The sequence below is a fragment of the Gymnogyps californianus genome, chromosome 13, assembly GCF_018139145.2.
Source record: "Gymnogyps californianus isolate 813 chromosome 13, ASM1813914v2, whole genome shotgun sequence".
In the NCBI taxonomy this organism is placed as follows: Eukaryota; Metazoa; Chordata; class Aves; order Accipitriformes; family Cathartidae; genus Gymnogyps; species Gymnogyps californianus.
Genome location: NC_059483.1, coordinates 2,220,674 through 2,240,686, shown reverse-complemented (window position 1 = coordinate 2,240,686; position 20,013 = coordinate 2,220,674). Strand labels below are relative to the sequence as shown.

Sequence of the window (20,013 nt, the reverse complement as noted above, 5' to 3'; positions counted from 1 at the left end):
AATATCTTTAGAAAACTCTTGGATTTCTGCTTTTCGGCAATAGTTTAAAAAAAAAAAAAAAATTGCCTCTGCCATTTAGTATTTGTGGGTTGTTCCAACACCAGAGAACATAAAAAAAAAAAAAACAACCAACCAAAAAACCGAATTTAGGACACTAAAATTATATTCGCCATCAGCTTGTGAGTTGCATCCAGTGCTGCTTGTACAGTGCTTTAAAGATATTTTAAGCACTGTGGTATCAAAAGAATCCTGGACAATTTCACTTATGCCGGTTAGTGAATATTCAGAAGCTTTAAGAGTGATCTTGAATTTTGATGTTTTCTTGTCTAAAAATAATGTGTGTAGAAAGGGAATTTTGAGGCTATCCACTGTACTGGGTATGGCAGAGCTGAATCTTGCCCATAGAATTCATCTTGTAGCCTGCAGGAATCTGACCCAGCATTAAAAGAAATTGTAGCCTTGAAAATCAATGATTAACTACAATTCTTTAGTGAATTTTCTATTTCTTCATGGATAGAAGCTCATTAAGTTAAAACGCAGCATGCAGAAAGAAGTCAACAGTTAAACCTGGAAACAGAGTTTAAGGTTTAGAAGTATTTTGAACACTGTAAGGCTGATCAAAATAACAATTAAAAAACCCCGGTGATCTGACAAAAATCTAATATACTGTACTGATAGTACTGATTTGTAACTGTAACTTCCCTAACGTTTTTCTGATACGAGCATGGGTCTGTCGGTGCTTGTAATCTCAGAATGTCTTTGTTCAAGTTCCCCCGGGTTTGCGGAGCCCGGCGTGCTTGCGTGCCGCTGCGTGGGAAGCCAGGCTGCAGTGGTCTTGTAGCTACAAGTCCAGACTTTTGATAGGAGGCCTGGAATTCATCGCCAGCTTTTCCCCCTGTAAATAGGGATAATATTCACTTTTGTCGGTAAGGTGAGCGTGTGCCTGCTGTGATGTATGATGTAAAACTTGGGATATCTTAAGAATCTTTGCTGGGAATTGCTAGAGCAATGCAAGAGGGGAATGGGATTGCTGGTTCTGTTTGATGTAGAAGCTGAGCTTGCGTACACACCCGAGCTGCTGCGGTGACTCATCTGCTGTCCTGAAGTCCTTACCAGCACTGGCGAGGCTGATAACCTCATGGATTTCAGGAGATGGCAGACAGAAGCTTGGCACGAAGCAGCTCACCTTTGAAATACACTCTCGAGCCACCTCCTAATGCCTGTTTAATAGCACAGACAGTACTGTAGGATGTGAGAAAACATCTAGTGGCAATAGAGACGGTCTTTAATTCTTGGTGTTTATAAAGCCCTCCTGATGACCTAACTTCTGCTCTTCTGGCTAAATCACTGCAGATGTGCACTTCAGATAGTGAGGCTTCAAGATGGGTCAATGTCTTTTGAAAAGTGTTTATCTGGGAAGTATGCTAATGGTGCTGCAGAGCTGGTAGTCCAGTGCCTGCTGTGTTTCCCAGGAACAAAGGCATACGGTTCAGCTGCTGTGTGGCTTTGTAGTCACCAGGGAAGATCAGGTGATGTCTGAATAATACCAAGTGTGTAGGAGGTGGGGGGATCCACTTATCGTGTTGGCCAGACATTGACATCCACACCCAAATGACTAATGTGAACTCAGTGCAACTCCCTACAGATTAGTTCATTTAAATGTCTTATCTACCCATCCTGTCTTGAGAATTTCTTCTCAAGTTTTCTGCATTTGCCTCCAGTTACTGCGGCAGCCTCGCTAGCAGCAGCCCCATCAGTACAGCTGTCACTTGAGTCTTGGCAACGGTCTGCTACAAACAGCTGTTTGCAGGCATTTACAATATGTAAAAAATTCTTGCTCTGAAGCTCGATACATAGAAAACCACATATACACTTTGGTTTTGTGTGCATTCATAAGCCGTTGTGCATGCAGCTGCAGTGTGCTGTCACTTGCATGGACAAATATTTGCATACACAATTCTTGCATACCCTGACGTGGGGATTTGCATATACACCTTCACATCAACATTTGATCGGTGTGGGTAAGAGCCACATGGCTGTGAGTGATTTTATGCACGCAGATGTGCATATTAAAAAATAAAGGCTTGTTTGGAAAAGTTTTTAGCACAAAGCTCCCTGACTAGCTCTTGCAGTTTCCACAGATTTTTAATCTAGTGTTGCACGAAGCAGGATACATGTCATTAACCTTTATTACAAAAGCGAGGTAGAGCGGTGTAAGGGATTGCCCAAGCTCACATGTCCAGATCGAGAGCGCCGAGTCCTGAATCTTCAACTGGATTGTGTTGTCATTTGAAAATGACCCATTTATAAATAGGAGTGATGGTACAGATATCCTTAAAGGAATTTGGAATGGAAATGAAGGCTAAAGACTTCCTTTTGTGCCCTAATTAACCTCTTCATACAAAACTGGAGATTTAAATACATTACCGGGCTTTTTTCTTTTTGTATTGAGCTATGTGCTATACCATAATTGGAAAGTGTTTCTTATTACTCTTTTGAGTGTCCAGTGTAGCCTGTCACTTCTGCCAAGATGTAGCCTCCTAGTAAGCAAAGGCAAGGTTTCATCAGTGTCAGGCTTTTAAAATTACATTCTTCCAGAAGTGCAAGTTCGACTTGAAACCTCTCCTAAGGAGTTAAACACCCTGCCACGATTGTCGCTGTGCTCTGAAACTCAGCAGGAGCGAGTGATTCACAACCTGCACGAGGCTCATGTGATGATGGCTTTGAAGGGTTACTGTGTCCCCAGGCTCCACATCGAATAGGATTTGGTTGGAGATGGCCAAGACTGGATTTGAACTGCAGCACCTATAGGAATAGCAAGCGGCAGGCCATGATGCTTCAAACCCGAAGCATTTCAAAAGGGGCTTAATGATTCCAGCATTGGTGAAAGACATGTATACAGCTGAAATGATAGTCTGAGAAAGTGTTAGAAACTCAGTTACATTCATATGTGATTTGTGCCTGGAAATCCTGTACTTCGGAGCAAAATCGACTAGGAAAGATTTGTCATATCAATACTTACCAAACCAATAGCAGACGCAGAAGAGAGCAGCCCGTACAAATAACTTGTATGCAGTTGCTCGGTTATAGATGAGGAAACTGAGGTTTCAGGGCTCCCGGTCGCAATGACGCTGGGTGTAAGCCGGGAGAGGAGGAGGAGTGAGAAGGTCAGGATCTGAACTGGAGCTGACAGTGCTTAATTTTGGTGGTATCTTCCCAACAAGCTGCATCTTGAGATACCGTACCAGAGTTAGCCAATATAATTACAGGGTTAAACAAAATAGCAGAGGCATAGAAGAACCAAGAGGTGTTTGGCAGAAGGCCCTTGGCTGCTGGAAACACTGTGTCATAGGCACGGTCCCGAGCTTTGCATTTAGATAGCAAAGCAACTTGTTCCACCCTTGAAATCGGCATTAAGGTGCAAACCAGAAGCTGCATGGGGAGAAATGGTTGGTCAACCTCATCTTCCCCACGCAGCGTTAGTATGCTCTTCCCTCCGGAGGTGTGCAAGCTGGCGTGCCCTGCAGTGTGCTGCAGAAAAAAACCCTCCTGTTGCTGGCATTAACCTTACGCGGCCGAGGTTTTCCATGATAAACCGCCTGGGCAGGCATCCGTGCTGGGAATATTGGGTTAGCATCCCCACTGACGAGTCAAAGGTTTCACTTTGGCTGAGCATGTGGCAGAAAAAGGGCCTGGGCAGGTGAAAAGAGAAGCAAAGGCTTCAGCCCAGTTCTGTGTAATGGTTTGTTTGCATAGCGTGTTGGGATGCGGGTGGATCCCAAAGCAGCTTGCAGGGTGGGCGTCGTGTCCTTGCTGCTGGGGCACCACCAGCATGTGCCTGGGAGGGAGGGGGAAGGTTTCCAGCTGGAAGCCATCGAGGGTGACATGCTGGGGAAAATAAACCGCTCAGCCTGCAACGCTGGCCAGGACAAAAAAGCCCTGTGGGGCTGTGTGGGCCAAGAAGGTGGCCTGGGGCTGGGGTGAGGCGGCCGTCCCGAGTCATCGCTGCCGCCTCCTCCAGCCCGGCAGTGCCGGGGAGCCCGTGACCCCGTGCCGCAGGGTGCTCCGTGGGCTGCCCGGGCTATGCCGGATGCGTTGTGCAAGAGTAGGTGGGTGACTGCAGCCATCGCCACCAGCAGCTATTTGTTCAGCCTTTGCATGCTTAATTGTTTTGTCCTGCCCAACTGATGGTGGTGTAACACGTCCTACTTAAAAATGTAGATCCAAACAGCCAGAAGTAGGTTGCTGCGGAGAGGTGGCACTGTCCTTTCTGCAAGAGTAAGGAGATCGCCTTCAGGGATGCCCACCAGGGCCATCCGCCTCAGTCGCATCAAGCTGGGTGATGCTTGGTGGGGTAACTTCACCGCTGGTAAACACAGCGCTCGGCTCAAGTGATTCACCGGCAGCAGAGCTGTCACGGGGATGTACAGGGGGGATCACTTCATATAGGGACACGGTGTTGTGGTTTAACCCCAGCCGGCAACTAAGCACCACGCAGCCGCTCGCTCACCCTCCCTCCCCCGGTGGGATGGGGAGGAGAATCGGGGAAAAAAGTAAAACTCGTGGGTTGAGATAAGAACAGTTTAATAATTGAAATCAAATATTATCATAATAGTAATTGTAATGAAAAGGAAGATAACAAAAAAAAAAGAGAAATAAAACCCAAGAAAGACAAGTGATGCACAGTGCAATTGCTCACCACCCACTGACCGATGCCCAGCCAGTCCCCGAGCAGCGATCGGCACGTCCTGGCCAACTCCCCCCAGTTTATATGCTGAGCGTGACGTTCCATGGTATGGAATATCCCTTTGGCTAGTTCGGTTCAGTTGCCCTGGCCATGCTCCCTCCCAGCTTCTTGTGCACTTCCTCGCTGGCAGAGCATGGGAAACTGAAAAATCCTTGACTTAGGATAAGCACTACTTAACAACAACTAAAACATCAGCATGTTATCAACAGTATTCTCATACTAAATCCAAAACACAGCACTGTACCAGCTACTAGGAAGAAAACTAACTCTGTCCCAGCCAAAATCAGGACACACGGTCATATTCCACCTTTGGAAACGGTGTCTGTCTTCCAGATTCCCTGCTCTGCACCAGTGTAAAAGCCACTTAGGTATTTAATCTGTAGCAACAGTGAAAAAGGAGATTTTTATACCATTATATATAGTATCATCAGCCTCCTGTTTAAAGACATGGTGCATGTGAGGGTTTGAAAATACTCTTAGTGTGGAGGGGGGCACACCATCAAGTGCTCTTTTTCATGGAGAGAGGAGAAGTGCAGCTGGTGTGGAAGAAGTGATGGTGAGCCCTTTGCAGGAGAGAGAGAGAACCTGACGTGGGGCTTTTTCCAGGAAGCACAAGAAAGAACCAAGAGGAGTTTCATCTCACCACAAGCAAACAAAAAAATTAATTTTCAAAGCGCTTCACAAAGCTGTTTAGCCGTATGGGTATGGTTTTTAACGACACATGACAGAAACTGAAATTTTCTGCTGCCGCCTTCCCCTACTAAACAATGAATGCTTGGCAGCCTTCCGATGGCAGGCTATAGGGTTTTATTTTGACGAGCATTGAATTAGCCCTTCAGCACCCCATAAATATTAGGCGCAGCGGTAGCTGAATAAGTGGAGACCCAGAAGAGGAGCGGTGACTTCCCCGGGACGGCACGGCAGCACAGCGGTGCCGGAGGCGAGGACGAGCCCCGGTCCCTGCCGTTAACAGCCACCTCCTGCCCGAGGAGCAGAGCTAATGCATCTCTTGGCATGGCTCGCGCTGAGGTTGCCTCAGAAACCTTTCTTAGAATAAACTCTTCGGCAGAAGCAGGGAGGAGCGGGCGCTTCTCAGAATGAATTGCTTCTGCATCATGCAGCACCGCTTCCCCTTTTTCAAATTTCCAATCGTGGACGGTCAGCATCGCCCCCATGTCTGAGATTTAATGATATTTGCTTTACAAAGAGGGACTTTTCCAACTTTACCTAGAAAAGAGCTAACCCGAAACCCAGCACTTGTGGTTAGCCAGCTTCCGTCAGTGGCTTTAGTCAGTTCGTCTGTTGAAGCAGAGGAAGCTGCGAGTGTGACGGGAAGAGGGAGCTGACTGCACACCAGGATCCCAGTGCCTCTGCTTGCAGGAGGACCACAGCAGACAGTGCATAACTGCATTGGTATGCGAGGTGCCAGCAGCCGGGAGGGCGTGCGGCGGGACGAGGGACAGGCAGGGAAAAAGGGATGAAGGGGGAGCCTTTCCCTTCACGGCTCACTTAGTGCCTCTCACAACTACCAAAGCCCCGGTGAAGGATGTAAGGCTGTATCTTTAAAGGCACCCCGGTGTTCAGTTAAAGTTCAGCAGAAACCAGATCATCAAGATATAAATCTTTTATTCAACCTTGAATAGAAGCGCTCTGCAGAGGGAGCGCTGCTGGCAGGCGCGGGGCCGGGAGCCGGGCTGGCTGCCGCACGCTGGCCCAGCGGGCTTGTCAGCGACTGACCTTTCTGCATTCCTGCTTATTTCCGTTTTCACCGTCTCTGCTTGAGGCATCATTATTTATTTATTTAAAAGAAAACACCCCCACACCCCCAGCACGGCCAGGGACAGCCGTTCGGGCAGAAGTCTGCATTTCAGCAGGCTGCGGTCACATCCAGGCTCTCGAGCTTCTCTCTGCAGCGCTGGTGGAGGTTGTAGGAAACAGGCTGAAGGTTTCCCATGCAGAGCCAGAGTGAAGGGGTTGTGAGATAGTGTGTGCGCAGAGGAGGAGGAGGAGGAAGAGGTGTGCCCCTGCATGCTGGCAGCGTCCCTGCTGCCCTCTCGGGAGCGTCCCAGCAGCTACCATGGGTCAGCGAGCACTGGTGCCCATTTTACCTGCATTGATGCAGTTTTACCTGCACGTCTGTCCCCGTGGTTCCTCACCTCAGGGTGTTTGCCCAGGCTGTTTGGGTGGACATCCCCTTATTTCTTGCTGGGTGGCAGCTGGACACTTCCAGGTGAAATTTGGGGTTGAGTCGTGCCAACAAGCTATATGAAACCTGAACGGCAGTGCCGGTTAGGTCCAGCCCCGTGACATGGGTTGGCAAAGTGATGTATAGGTCCTTCCCTAAGCCTGTCTCCGCACAAAAAATTTCTAGGTGCCTCTGTTAACTCTTTCACAGATGGATCAGGACTTAGCAGGGGTATTGTCAAGTTCCAGGCTCAAAAGTGAGTCCTATCCTCACCGCTCAGGAGACTGCCTGGGGGGCCCTGAGTCTTGTCCCCTTTTTGTTCGCCTTCTCCTTTCTCAGCTTGCGGAGTTCACATGGAGCGTTTTTGGTTTTAATCTTTCACCATTGCCATGAGAACTACAGAGGCACTTTGTTGTTTTTTCAAGTGAAAGCCGAGATTTCCCATACTCGAGTGACTTCAAGAGCTGGGGCTTTCAGAAGACCAGTGAGTAGGAAACTTCTGACGAGCCTGCAGAAGCTATCAATGCTATAGCGCTTGCTGGTTTGGTTTCACCATCCGAGACTGCCCGTCACCTTCCCTGCCTGTAACGATCAAGTTGCAGCCTCTGCAGCAGCTACAGCATTTGCTTATATTGCAAAGTAACGTTAGAAAACGTTTAGGGTATTTGTTAATAAAATGTTGCAGGTAGGGAAAGGTTGGTGTTTCCAAGTCCTGCTCCCCTTGTCCCCTTCATCCTTCACAAGGATGGGGCCTGGCAGAGCTCTGGGGATGGGCTTGGAAAGCTCACTTCTTTGGGAGCAAGTAAAATATCAGTATTTCTACAGCAAGTAAGGGGTGGGCAGGAGCTTCAGGGCTCTGCTCTTGCATCTGCCTAGAAACCTCAGGACGTGGACCTGAGGGTCCAGGCGAACCTGCGAATATAAATTGCATTTCAGTCTAATTTGCCTTCTCCTTGAAAACCGCTCACCTGGAGCAGAGCAGGGAAGGGAACAGCAGTTGTTTTAGTTTGTTTTCCCTGGGTGGGGAGGGGAAATACTTTGGGGGGGAGGTGCTGGACCTGAGCACAAGTGACGAGCCTGCCCTCTTCCCTAATGAGGATTTTACTACGGCTAGAAGAACGCGGTGAAATGTTGCCTGTTACTGCTATTAAATCTTAATTGTGGGACTGTCGTTTCCTAAAGTCCAAAATATTTTGGCAGTTGTCTTGATAAAGGCATATTTTTTTTGTACGTATATTTTTTTTCTTTTATTAGCAGAAACCATCTGCCCTGTAAACAGAGATCAGGAGAAAAAAGCCTTCCTGGCAGTTTTGCATCATGTGGGAATCCTGTGGTGCGCTGCATGGGAAAGGGCCTGCTTTCTGCCTTTTAATCTCGGCAATAGTAAACTCCAAGCAGATCAGAAGCAACTAATTTAAGATGATGAGTCTTGGCATCGCATCTGAATTGCAGAAAGGACGTGACTGTAACCCTCTGTAGAGGTGCACAAACCCTGATTTAAGCAGGAGGGACGCTCCTAGGAATGAGCGAGCATGGAGGGGGAGCAGAGAGATGGGAGAGCGGGTTCAAGTCAGACATTTAGGCAGGGAATGGCGGAAAGCCAAAGAGAGTTTGCAGTGCCGTAAAAATAAGCCGTAGGTTCGAGAGAGAGCCCAGCGAAGAGCCTGGCCCTGCGAAGCGGGGCGAACTTTGGTCGCCGTTCATCAGTGATGTGGATCGATCTTTGGTTTGGGATACTGTTAATCCAGTAGGCTATTGCCGTTTCATCTGGTTTGTTTAAAATATTACCAGTTGTTGCAGTGTCACCTATGAGAGCGCACATGTCCTTATGTCATCCAGCGTTAGTTTAACTTCCATTTCAGAGAGTATCTCCAGCGTGGGAGGAGAACCAGACTAGATAGGAAACCAGTTCGGTGTTGAAATTTAAGGTGTCAAGATGCGGTATGCACCCCTCCTCCTCTTTTGTGGCTTTCTATTCCGTTCCTGCTTTTATTTTTAACGTCACTGGCGTGTACGTGAGTGTATGTGTGAGCCTCTATGTACATATTAATAAAACTGAGCACATGTCCACTGAACTTCCTGACTATAACTTAAACAGGGAATATTAGAGAATTTGTATGCCTGAGCGAAAACATTATTATAAGCAATCTTTGTAACTTAATCTGTCCTACATTTTAGCCTGAACCAGCCAGTCGGAATATGAATTTTTTCTTTTTTCTTTTTCATTAAAAAGAAATATTTCAACTATGAAAGTATTTCCAGGTAGAACATGGTTTCTTTCATTAGAAAGTACAGCCAACCATTGCTTGACCAAAAAAGCAAACCAGCTTTATCAGCAGAAAATCTCCAACAAGCACAAGTTGAAAGACTATAAGATGGCAGCAGATCTCTAGCACTGGAAAATGCTTGTCCAGACATGAAATCTGGGCTGGTTTAATGTCCAGTGTTCATGTATTACGCTGAAGTGTATCTGAAGAAGAAATGGCTGGGGAGAGTGAGTTTCTGGAAAGGAAAAGCCAGCAATAAGCAGCCTTAATTTTCAGTAGTTACGTCTGAAGTGCCTCGTTGCCTCTAGCAGGCAATTTTGCAAACTTTCAAGTGAGATGCAGATGAAGATAACTACAGAGCTTGTGTATGTGAGGAATGTCCCCGCGTGGCATTCAAGATCTGTCTGCGCTCAGCCACTCGGGTGCAGGTTTTCATTTGGGAAACGCTAATTGTGAACTCGTGTCTGATTCTCAGGAGAGAAACCTGGACTGGTTCCCCCGGATGCGGGCCATGTCGCTTGTGAGCAGCGACTCCGAAGGAGAGCAGAATGAGCTGAGGAACTTGCAGGAGAAGCTGGAGTCCACCATGAAGCTTGTGACCAACCTCTCTGGCCAGCTGTCAGAGCTGAAAGATCAGGTAAGGGAGAGCTGGCTGCGAACGTGCAGCCGTGCACTGCTACGGGCAGGACAAAGGTCCTGCAAGCCTGTTGTACAAAGTGGTGTTTCACAGCTCCATGGCTTCTGCAAACCCCGTGAAGAGCTTTTCTAAAGTAGCTCGTGTTTAGGAAAGAAGTGAGCAAACAAAATGTCCTTCCAAAGCCCCGTGCCCCAGCTGACCTGCCTGGCAGTGCTAACCGAACCGGTGTAGTCCAAAGTAGCCACTTGCATTAGAGGGAAAACTTGCATTAAAAAAAATCAAAGCTGAAGTTAACTTAAATCAGTCCTCTCTGGTGCAGGTAGCCTGTACGTATGTATGTGGTGGTGGTGTTGTTACAGGTTTTAACCGTAAGACCTTAGCATGATCCTGTAAGTCAGAGGGTGCGGTATTGATAGAAGTGCTGCCTTGCTGCGCGGACCTCAAAACCCACTGAGAAACTGGAGAAATACTTGAGTGGTTAGCTTGCACGGGTCTCCTCCGTGCTATCACTGTGCTGCTAATGCAGATATAATTTGGCTGCTGTCACGCTTTAGACTGCAGCATAGACAGACATGCCCACAGAAATATTTTGCATTGCGGCATATATTACTGCTGCTTAACACGTGAACGCTGCATAGACCTCCGAGTATTTTTTTGGTGCAGCGGGTTTTCTGCAGCAAGAGTTTGAAGACTTTTGTTAACTTTTGGCTTGGCTGGGGCTCGAGGGGATCGTGGGGATCGTTCCCAGCCCAAACCCAGTGATGGCTTTGTGAAAGCCACAGAGGCAGCAGGGCTTTATTTCATGTTGTCCATACGGATTACAGCCTAACTGGAAGGGGAGAATGCTGTTGCCTGCCCTGGTGGGAGCTGTTTGTGGCGGCAAAGTGACTAGCTGCTTATCTTTACGGATTAATAACCTGAGCCAGATGGTCCAGTTAGTTAAGTTTATATAGATATCGGCCCTGGATAAAATTAATTGCTGACTTGTACACGATGGTATCCCGGGGCAGCCGATAGAATTGCCGAGGGCAGAAATGGCCAACGGATTTGGTTCGTTATCTCTTCAGATGCGATCTGCGTACTGCAGCGCAGTTGGCACAACTCTCTCCAATATTAATCGGATTCCTGCTTCCCATCTCTGCTCTGGGTTGGCCGGGTTTCTCTGTAAGCCAGTTATCTTCATGGAGACATGAGTCTCTGGAAGCCAATATTGACTGAGATCCCGGCTCCCTGCCTTCCGATCACGCTCTGCATGTCTGATGGAGCTGGGCCTTTTTACTCGACACCCCACGGAGCACAAGGAAGGGATTAACGTGTAGGATTGGGAGCAGAAAACCTTGCTGCTCTTGGCTGTAATTAGTTTTCAGACACTGTGCCATGGACTCCCCTTGTTCTAGTTGGTTTTGAGGACGGAGGATAGAGGCGGTTGCTCTTTTGTCTGTGCTTTAATACTTGCCGGGTAGTGGTTTTGCTATTTTGCCTGGAAACAATTATCTTGAAACATGTGTCTTTCGTCTTCTTGTTGAAGGGTCTGACTCAAAGTGGTCTGCAGTCACCAGGAGTCTTTCCATCGGCCGCAGCCAGCTCTGGATCAGAATGCATTTATTTCTGAAGCTTGCAGCTCTTGGCTGACCAAGCACTAAAAACCCTTCTCGCTCTTTGTGAAAATAAGAATGAAGGATTTAGCTTTTAGAGAGCTATTTGACTGTAAAAGCAAAAGAGGAAACCAGCTTCATTAATGTTGTGATAGCTTTTAGGAATTCCCCTAAGTACCATTATTGAGAGCCCTGCTTAAGTTGCAGGATGCTCCAATTATGTGACAAAACCAGTATATCCCTCCTCCTGATCAGGAACTGTCTCCAGGAAAAGGAACTAACTCAGGGAACTTTTATTTGTATTTATTTTCTTGTAATTAAATAAAGGGAAAACCTCTCATTCATTTGCTTTTCAAGCTCGTTAGGTTTCTGGAGATTGTAATTGTTAGAAACTGCAATCCAGCATGCCTGCTTTCACAAAGAAGTGTACCAAGAGCCATTAAAATCTCGATCGCTTTAATTCTGCGCGAAAAGATTACAACATAATTGTCTGCAACAGCAGGGGATTAGACGTAATCATCCAGAAGCCCTTTCCAGCGCCGCCCTCCGATGCCAGTGAGTGCGAGGCATCTCTGAGAGACGTGGACTTCTCGCTCAGGACGGTCCCTTCGCACCAGCCGGGACCTCCGTCGCCGCAAGCCTGGCTCATTGCTGGAGCTGCTGCTCAGGTTGGCTTTATTCGAGCGGGCTGGCAAGCAGCACAGCGGGCAGACGCTGGCGTGTCCCTGCGTGGTCGGTATCCTGCTCGTGCACTTCGCACGTGCCCTGCTCCCTCCCGTCCCTGCAGTTAACTCCAAATCACACGTAACCTTTGGAACTAGGCGGCGTGCGTCTGTGCAGTTATAGACAAGTATCAGAGAGTCCAGCTTGACTCAGATGAACTTCAGGCCCCTTGGTTTCGTTTTTTAATCCTGTCAGCATTACTCCAGTAGCTGACAGCTCCCCTGCAATACGTTGTGCGTAGCTTTTATTGCCTTTTAGGCCCAGGTGTACAGTCGCCGCGGTTGTAAAGCTTTTGCAAGAGATTCACTCTCCAGGTAAATGTGATAGAGATTAAAGTTGCTCCATCTTGCAGCCCTCTGCCCTCTAGACAAGCATTACGCATCTTGCAGGATTAATAACGTTCTGCATCAACATTGCAATTGCATTTCTCTCTCTGCTTTATGCTCGGTTGCTTTATTCTTCCCTTTTTTTAAAGGGCATGTCTTCTACATACACCTGCGTCAGGGTGCACCATCCCTTTTTCTGCACAGCATGAAAACTATCTATTACAGTCCCTCTTCATTGTTCTTTTTTCTTTCCATTTTTTTTCACGTGTCCTCTGAATCAGTTTATTGGCTGGGTGAAATCCTGGCTCTTCGTTTGCTCGGTGAAACTGCTTAATGTAAACAGGCATTTTTAAAATGAAGCCCTTGTTGCCTCTTTGCATTTACAACTTGTGAGTTATCTTAGAAACAGTTAAAAAAAGTCCCAGCTGGTTCAGCAGGGGAGTAGCTTGTGTGTGTGTGTGTGTCTGAGACTGGAGAGCGATGGGAAGACCCCTCTCCTCTGGCTCCCGTTTGCCTGTGAAGCATTACAAGCCTTTTGTGAAAACAGACTCCCAAAAGCGTGGTACAGAGGCCTGGGAGGCGTGAGCTGTCCTCGTGAGGCTGCGGTCATCTTTCTGGAAAGGTAAAATAACAGTTCTGCCTCCCTTGGGTCAGGCGATGAGCAAGGCACCAGGCTGCAGTCGAGTTTAATTATGGTTTCAAGAGGAATTACCGTATTTCAGTCCTTTCCCCCGTGGTTAAATGAGTGTAATTATACGCAGCTAGCCAGAGTGAAAGCAGTGGTGTGCGCAGTGCTGTACGGCCCGTGGGACATGGAGGAGGCTTTTGGAGGTTGCCCAGAACTGCCTGTTTTGACCAATTCCTTTCCCCACAATGAACTCCAGACCTGAGGCTGGCCACCGGCCGGCTGCCCCGGCACGCCGGGGTACCCCGTGCCAGAGACGGGAAGACTATTCACCATCGCTAAAAGTGGAGTTTTTAAAGAAATACAAAAAATCAGATGGCGGATGTAGGTGTCACAGGAAAAGCATTGCAGGGAACTTAGTTAATTCTCATAAAGAAGAATATTCTAAATTGTATCTTGTGCTTGAATGAAAAATTACGTTATCGGGCAAGTCAGCCAGGTTTTCCGGTGCACGGGCACGCTGCCAGAGTCGCCGGTGGGGTGCTGCGAAGCCCCGGTGAGCCGGCTGGCCTGCCCCGGCACACCCGTGCCCGTTCCCGCAGCCGGGCGCGCTCAGCCCGAGGGAAGGAGCAGCAGAAGCGGGACGTGAGCGCGGCTACTCGTGCACGCCGCTGGTGCCACCACGGATCACGTGCAATGGCACGGTCGTGCACTTGCACGTTGCTTTGAGGGTGCGGGGGCTCTCGGTGGAGCCCAGGTGCCCGAGGAGCGATTGTTGGGCTCCCCTCGCCTCGGTGGTCCAGGGGTGAGGCACTGTCCTGGCATCCTCCTCGGCACGGCGGCTGCAAGCCATCCCACGTGTCGGCTCCTCCGAAGCCGAGATGCGGTCTCAGAGGGAGCCGTCGGGAGGGCGTGCAGTGATCCAGCTGTTCGCTGCTGGACACCCTGCCCACGCCGGAGTTGTTCCTTACGTGGCGTGTCGGCTTATGCAAGTTGTCAGAAACCTCCCAAGGTTTGGGGGGGGGGGGGGGGGGGGAATTAGAGTGGAGAATTGGATTGTGGCCATTTTTCAATATCAGTAATAAAAAAAAGATGATCCATTTTCAGGTCATGATTGCACTAATCAGGAGAAACGTTACTTTATCTGATGGGAAGTATTGCCAAAGATTTGGCTGTCTGGCAGTGAGGTGGTTAACCTCCCGTCCCTGCCTTGCGTCTTGGCTTTTGGCAGATGGAGAGGGATGTTGGCTCGCTCCTGATGAGAGCGGGAGCACTCAAGTCTATTCCAGCAAAGACAAGGGTATTCCCAGCCTGACTTGAGGGCTCGCCCCTTTTTTCCGCCCTCTGCATCTCGTCTGCCTCGTACGTTGGACTGGTTACAAAGAATTTCTAACGGGGGAGGCTTCTCCGAGCTGCTCTCTGCACTAATTCGCGCTGGCCGCCTGGCTCTCCCGAGCTCTCTTCTTGCAAAACGGTAGTCAGCCGCAGGAGCAAGTTCATGGACGTCCCCGGTGAGCGCACGAGACGGGGCTGTAGTTGCCTCTTTCGTCTATTAGCGCTTGGCACAGCGGACGGAGGAGCGTTATTTGTCGAAAGCGGGTTTCGGAGTAAACGCTAACCACAAAAGGCAGCGCCGGGTCCTTCGGCGAGCTGACGCACAGGAAGCGTCTAGGCCTAATGAGCAAACTTTTTAATTTTCCAGATGACGGAGCAGAGGAAGCAGAAACAGCGCATCGGTCTCCTAGGACACCCTCCGCCCATGAATGTGAACCCGCAGCAACCGGCATAAGTCAGAAGGGTCACTTACCCCTCTCGCAACAGCACGAATAATGCTAACCCAGAGTTCAGATCCAACCACTGAGGCTGCTTCTGTGTACGTTCGGTTCATTTTGTAAATAACCTGTTTTTATACTATATGTATATGACTGCTACTATATAAAGTTTTGGGCATACGTATTGTAATTAGAACTGTTGGCACGGGACGGAGGTTAAACTTGGTGCCAAAGCTATCAAAATTGCCTTTTTCTTGGAAGGACTAAAGAGAGCGCCTGAATTGCACTTGAAAAGAATATTTGACTATGTGACATGTATTTTGTATTTAAAAAAAAAAATAGAATAGCTAGTATTTATGTTTTTATACAATTGTGCAATATGAATTATGCAATCACAATATATTTGTAACTCCCGTATGTCCTAAAGGGAGTGCACATCTTTGAATCTGGTGTGTTAGTACAATGTAATAAATGGTATAAAATTACAGGTGTAAATGAGGCTGCTGCAAAATTGTGTAACTGGTGATTTTTCATACCCTTGGACATTTTTGTACCATGTGTGTAAATACCTTGCAATGCCATATCTGTTGCCTCTTCCTCCCAGAGATAACACTGGGAATCCGTGAGCTATTACATTGGTATCAATTAAAGCAAAACATTACTTTGAAGCTTCCAAATGAGGAAAGCAGGAGGTATTTTTCAAGTGACTTCTTCAGAGTACTGAGGCTAGAAGAGCTCAGATACCAGGTTTTTTAAATGCAAAGATTTCTTAAAGGGAACTTTTTATGCAAAATGAAGTTTGGGATGAGGATGCACTACTGGTGAGTCGGTGCAGTCTCCTACGGGCATTTCGTGCCGCGACACCTAAAACCTATCACGAGGCTGTGCAGGCTTTGCATTCTCAGTGTGTAGGATCCTTTCCTTTTATTTTTTCAGTAGAGACCTACGTGCCTGCTAAAGCTTTAGCAAACAGGCATTGCACCGACTGAAACATGACCTATCCCGTTAGGACTGTAGCTGAGCACTGACGTGTGTAATGCTTGTGAGAGAGCCACTGGTTTGAGGTTGGTCTGTCCCACCCCTTCCTCTCCCTCTCCCCTTCCATTCGGTCACCTTCTTCGGTTTCTGATTCTAGAGAGTATGAAAGGAAACTTGTTTGGTTTTTTTTCTCCAATCCGTTGCATAGTTTTATACATGGACCTCATTTTACAAAAGCTAACTTCTCTGCAATACTGTCTACAAAAAAAAAAAAAAAAAAAGGCAAAAAAAAAAAAAGAAGAAGCTACAGAGCTATGAAAATTTGTAAATGCATAAATATAGGTATTTAAATAAATGATGCAAAATACTCTACGGTCAGAGGCTGCTGGTGGTTTGTCTCCCCTCTCCGAGGTGGTGTGTGGCTGTGTTTGCTGTCGCGCTTGCCCACGCGCCCTGGAAAGCCGAGCCGCAGGGGCCTTGCAGGTAAGAAGGGTGCTTTTCCCAGCTCAGAGAGCAGGAGGGGCAGAGGTTGGCCTCTTAATACCAGAGCGAGTCCTTCCTCCTCCGGCAGCGCCAGGCACTGGTGCCCCAGGAACCTCACCCGCCATCCCTCGTTTTGGATACTTCAGGCTCTTACCACTGATATTTTAGGCTTGTCGTCCTAAGACTGGAGTGTGCGAGAGTTAAAAAAAAAAAAACCCGCTCCAGTTCCCAGGATCGTGTGCGCAGGAGCGTTGCTGATTACGTGTATTTGATTAAGATGTAGCAGGAACTACCTGGTACAATTAATCATCTTTAATCTGGTAAGTGCACACAACTGTCTGAAAAGGGTGCGTCTCCCTGCGACAGGTCATCACGAAACGTCAAAGCGAGTGCATCCGAGGGGGGAGGGAGGGCAGCCTGACCAGCAGTCTCCAAGCCAGAGATTTATTGGTGAGATTGTGACTTCTTCATCACGCATAATTTCCATGCATATCCTGGTAAATGTGTCTCCCTCCCCTCTGCAGCCACTGGCTCCTAGCAAGGTGTACGCAGAGGGAGCATGACGGATGCGACTGCCGTCAGGGTTGTGCAATGAAGGAGCAGGATTTCATTTTCTCTGAGCGGCAGAGACATGTATCTGACTCACTTCTTCCCTTCGTGCCATCCAGGGATAAGCAGACACACACAAATTTGTCGGGCTTCCTGGAGCCTCCGCCAGTCAGGTGAGAGGGAGGAGGCTGCAGCACAGCCTGAGAGGGCATCCGTACAAATGTGCAGCGCTGCTTCATCTTTACCTTAAAAAGGCAAAAAACACCGGGCGCTTCGGCAAAAGCACAAACCCTGGTCTGCGTGGCGATCCGTGTGAAAATCAGCTGTGTTAAATCCGGTGTTTCCACGTGTGGTGGTCCTTTCCCAGGAGATGTGGGGAGATGCAAAAAGCAATACTCTTTTTTTTTTTTTTTTTCTTTTTCTTCTTTTTTCCCCCTTCCCTCTGGTGCAGCTGCAGCACGGCGACTGAAGCGAAGCACCGCCACCGCCCTGACAGTAGAAAGGGGCTGCGGCGTGGGGCAGGTGGGTTGGCTTGGGGGGGTCTGTCACGTGGCGGCACGGAGGCTTTGCACCGTCACACTTCTTCCCCGCTCCAAGCAGAGGCTGTATCAGCTCTCGGTCAGCAGAGGAAGCCTACAGATGTCTTCCTCCCCTCCATCAATAAACGGGTCATTCATTTCTGCAGATTCGTTATTGCAATGAAATTTCATGCGTAACCCTTGCACGTTTTTACTTTTTTCTTCTTGCGCTATTTGGTTTTCAAGACTTTTTTGGGTTTTTCTTTCTGGCTTGGATCATTCTGGATGTGCTGAACTCCTCTGCCCGCCGCGGCAGCGGAGGCGAGGAATGGAGAAAACCCTCTTCTGGTTGGCGGGGGTGTTGACCCTGCAGCTTGTGAGGTTAATGCTGGTGTAAGGGCTTTCCCGTTTCGGAGTGAGATCCAGCACCTCATGGCAACTTGTCATTGATCAAGGAAAAGCTGCGCGAGGGATCTGTTTAAATACCTCATTTCAGGTATTTTTTTTTTCCACAAAAGCTGAGTATCTCTCGAAATCACAAAAAGTTTTATTAACAATTTGTAGACTCTAAAGTGAAAAAACCCCTCCAAAACCTGAGATCAGGATCTGTAACAATGCCTTCAGTTTCTTTAAGCCAGAACCTGGGAGGCTGAGCATCGCCTCTGGAGATGCTGTAAGATAAGCTACACGGCTCTCACTGTCCACCTCTGCAGCGAGGTTTTGCAGTAGTGTTTCTCAGGGACATCAGAAAGGAAGCGTCATCCCGCACGGGGAATCCTTCAGAAGCGTTGAGCTCGGTGTGTGCTGTTAATTGGGTGGAATAGCTACGAATATCAAAAGATAACTTCAAGGAACAAAACTAGCACTTGAAGACCGCAGCCAGCGGCGAAGGGAGCGGACTTTCCTCTCGAGGCAGAGCCCACGTGTGCCGGTGGCCGGGAGGAACCAGCTCCTCCCTGCCCCAGCGCCAACAGCCCGGGGATGGTGCAGAGCGAGGGGAGCCGGTTAGGCAGAACCCCTCCGGAGGAGGTCCAGGGGTGACAGCGTGCTACCGGGGAGGGTGGGTGCTGCTGTGGAAGAAGGTAGCTCGCTCCTGGGTACAGGGCAGGGGGTGAATACGTACAGAAAGTGCCCGCTCTGCTCCGGCCGGTGCCCCTAGAGCCCTTCCAGAGGGCCTCTTGGTTTGGTCCCGCTTTCAGAAAAAATGGTGTTGGGCATGCCAGAGAGGGAAAGCAAGGAGGATTTCTAGATTTGGGAAAAGGGGACTTGTGAGGAACTGGGATTGCATAGCCTGGAAGACAGGGACAGAGAGAGGAAGGAAGGTGTCCCGTGTACTATGAGAAGGATGGCGATGTTTGCTGAGGATTTAAGGAGAAGGAACCGCTCAGCTGAGCCCAGGAGGTTTAGGTCCTACACAGCGGGGAGCTTTTTGGCTCTAAAAACGCTTCCCTGACATCCAGTAAAATTAATGATTCGGTGACACTGACAGATGGCAGTTAGTGTAAGGATTAGATTGAAACCGGGGAGTTTCCACCTGCCTTGCACGCACCTGAGATTTCTTCGTTTGGCATGGGATTTCTTTAAGCAGGACTGCTGTATGTTAAAGTTTGGGAAGACGATTATTTTGTCTTTTAAATAAGAACTTTCATTCGGAGGTGAAAATGAAAGTGACCTTCCGAAGAGGAAGGAACAAAAAGAATCTACCAATTTTGCTAATAATGGAAAGTCCTAGAGGGGAAGGATCTCCGTGTATTCTTCAATTTGCATGAATGGCTGAGTCTGTGGATGAGAATTTTCTTCGCTAATGAAGCAGGTGACGTGCTAATCAAGGCAATGCAAATAACTGCTCCGAAAGCGCAGCCATGGCGCCGCGGCCCCGAGACCGCCACAATGGCAAATTCAAGCCTTGTCCTCAATTTTGCAGCAAATTGGCAGAGGGCAGGACAAAGGAGCCGGGATTACAGTCTCCGTGCTCGCGGCGGGGACTCGCGATGGGGCGCGTGTGATGGATACCTCGTTACATAATGGGGTCTTGATTGATACCGTGTCGGGAAAGTCATAATATAGCTCCATATAACAATTCAACTTGTCTCCCAGAATGGGAAATGCTCCTACACACATGCTTAATAGGGTTTTTTAAATTGCCCATTGTATTGCTGAACAAGAGAAACTTATTTGGAGTACTTTCCCTTTTACGTTTCCAACATAAGCATCTGAAGACGTTGCCATGTGTGTTCTTTGCACTCCTGCAGACCCACTTGCCATTCTTCCAGGCAGCTATACGATCGCCCAAAGCGAGGTGTTAAAGGGATGCCCGTGATGTGTACCCATGCCACAACATCCCAGACAAGTCCCGCACCAAGTAGCTGCTGCAGCAGGGGACACAAAGGGGCCATAAGCCTGCCGATGACTGATTTGGGTGGCTCTTTGTTTTAATTGGAGACTACCTGGCTTTGAGCTGACGTGACCAGGTTCTCACACGCCGTGCTGGAAGTTCAGTCCTGAACTGTGAATTTCCTGGCCCTGACCAGCGTGGAGCGTAACCTTTACATTTAACACGGTACATTTACTTTTACAGACAGACCCATGTTGCTAATCTTTGAACGTG

At 48.3% G+C, this 20,013-nt stretch overlaps 1 protein-coding gene across 1 annotated transcript in view; it reads left to right on the top strand.

Annotated features, from left to right (window-relative positions):
- Nucleotides 1-16,126, top strand: part of ITPR1 (inositol 1,4,5-trisphosphate receptor type 1) — a 180,282-nt gene extending 164,156 nt beyond the window's left edge. The window contains exons 61-62 of the mRNA XM_050904988.1: nucleotides 9,675-9,836; nucleotides 14,808-16,126. Of these exons, the coding sequence (XP_050760945.1) occupies nucleotides 9,675-9,836; nucleotides 14,808-14,894 (249 nt within the window). The 3' untranslated portion in view covers nucleotides 14,895-16,126. The remainder of the gene's footprint in view (nucleotides 1-9,674; nucleotides 9,837-14,807) is intronic.
- The last annotated feature ends 3,887 nt before the right edge of the window (nucleotides 16,127-20,013 follow it).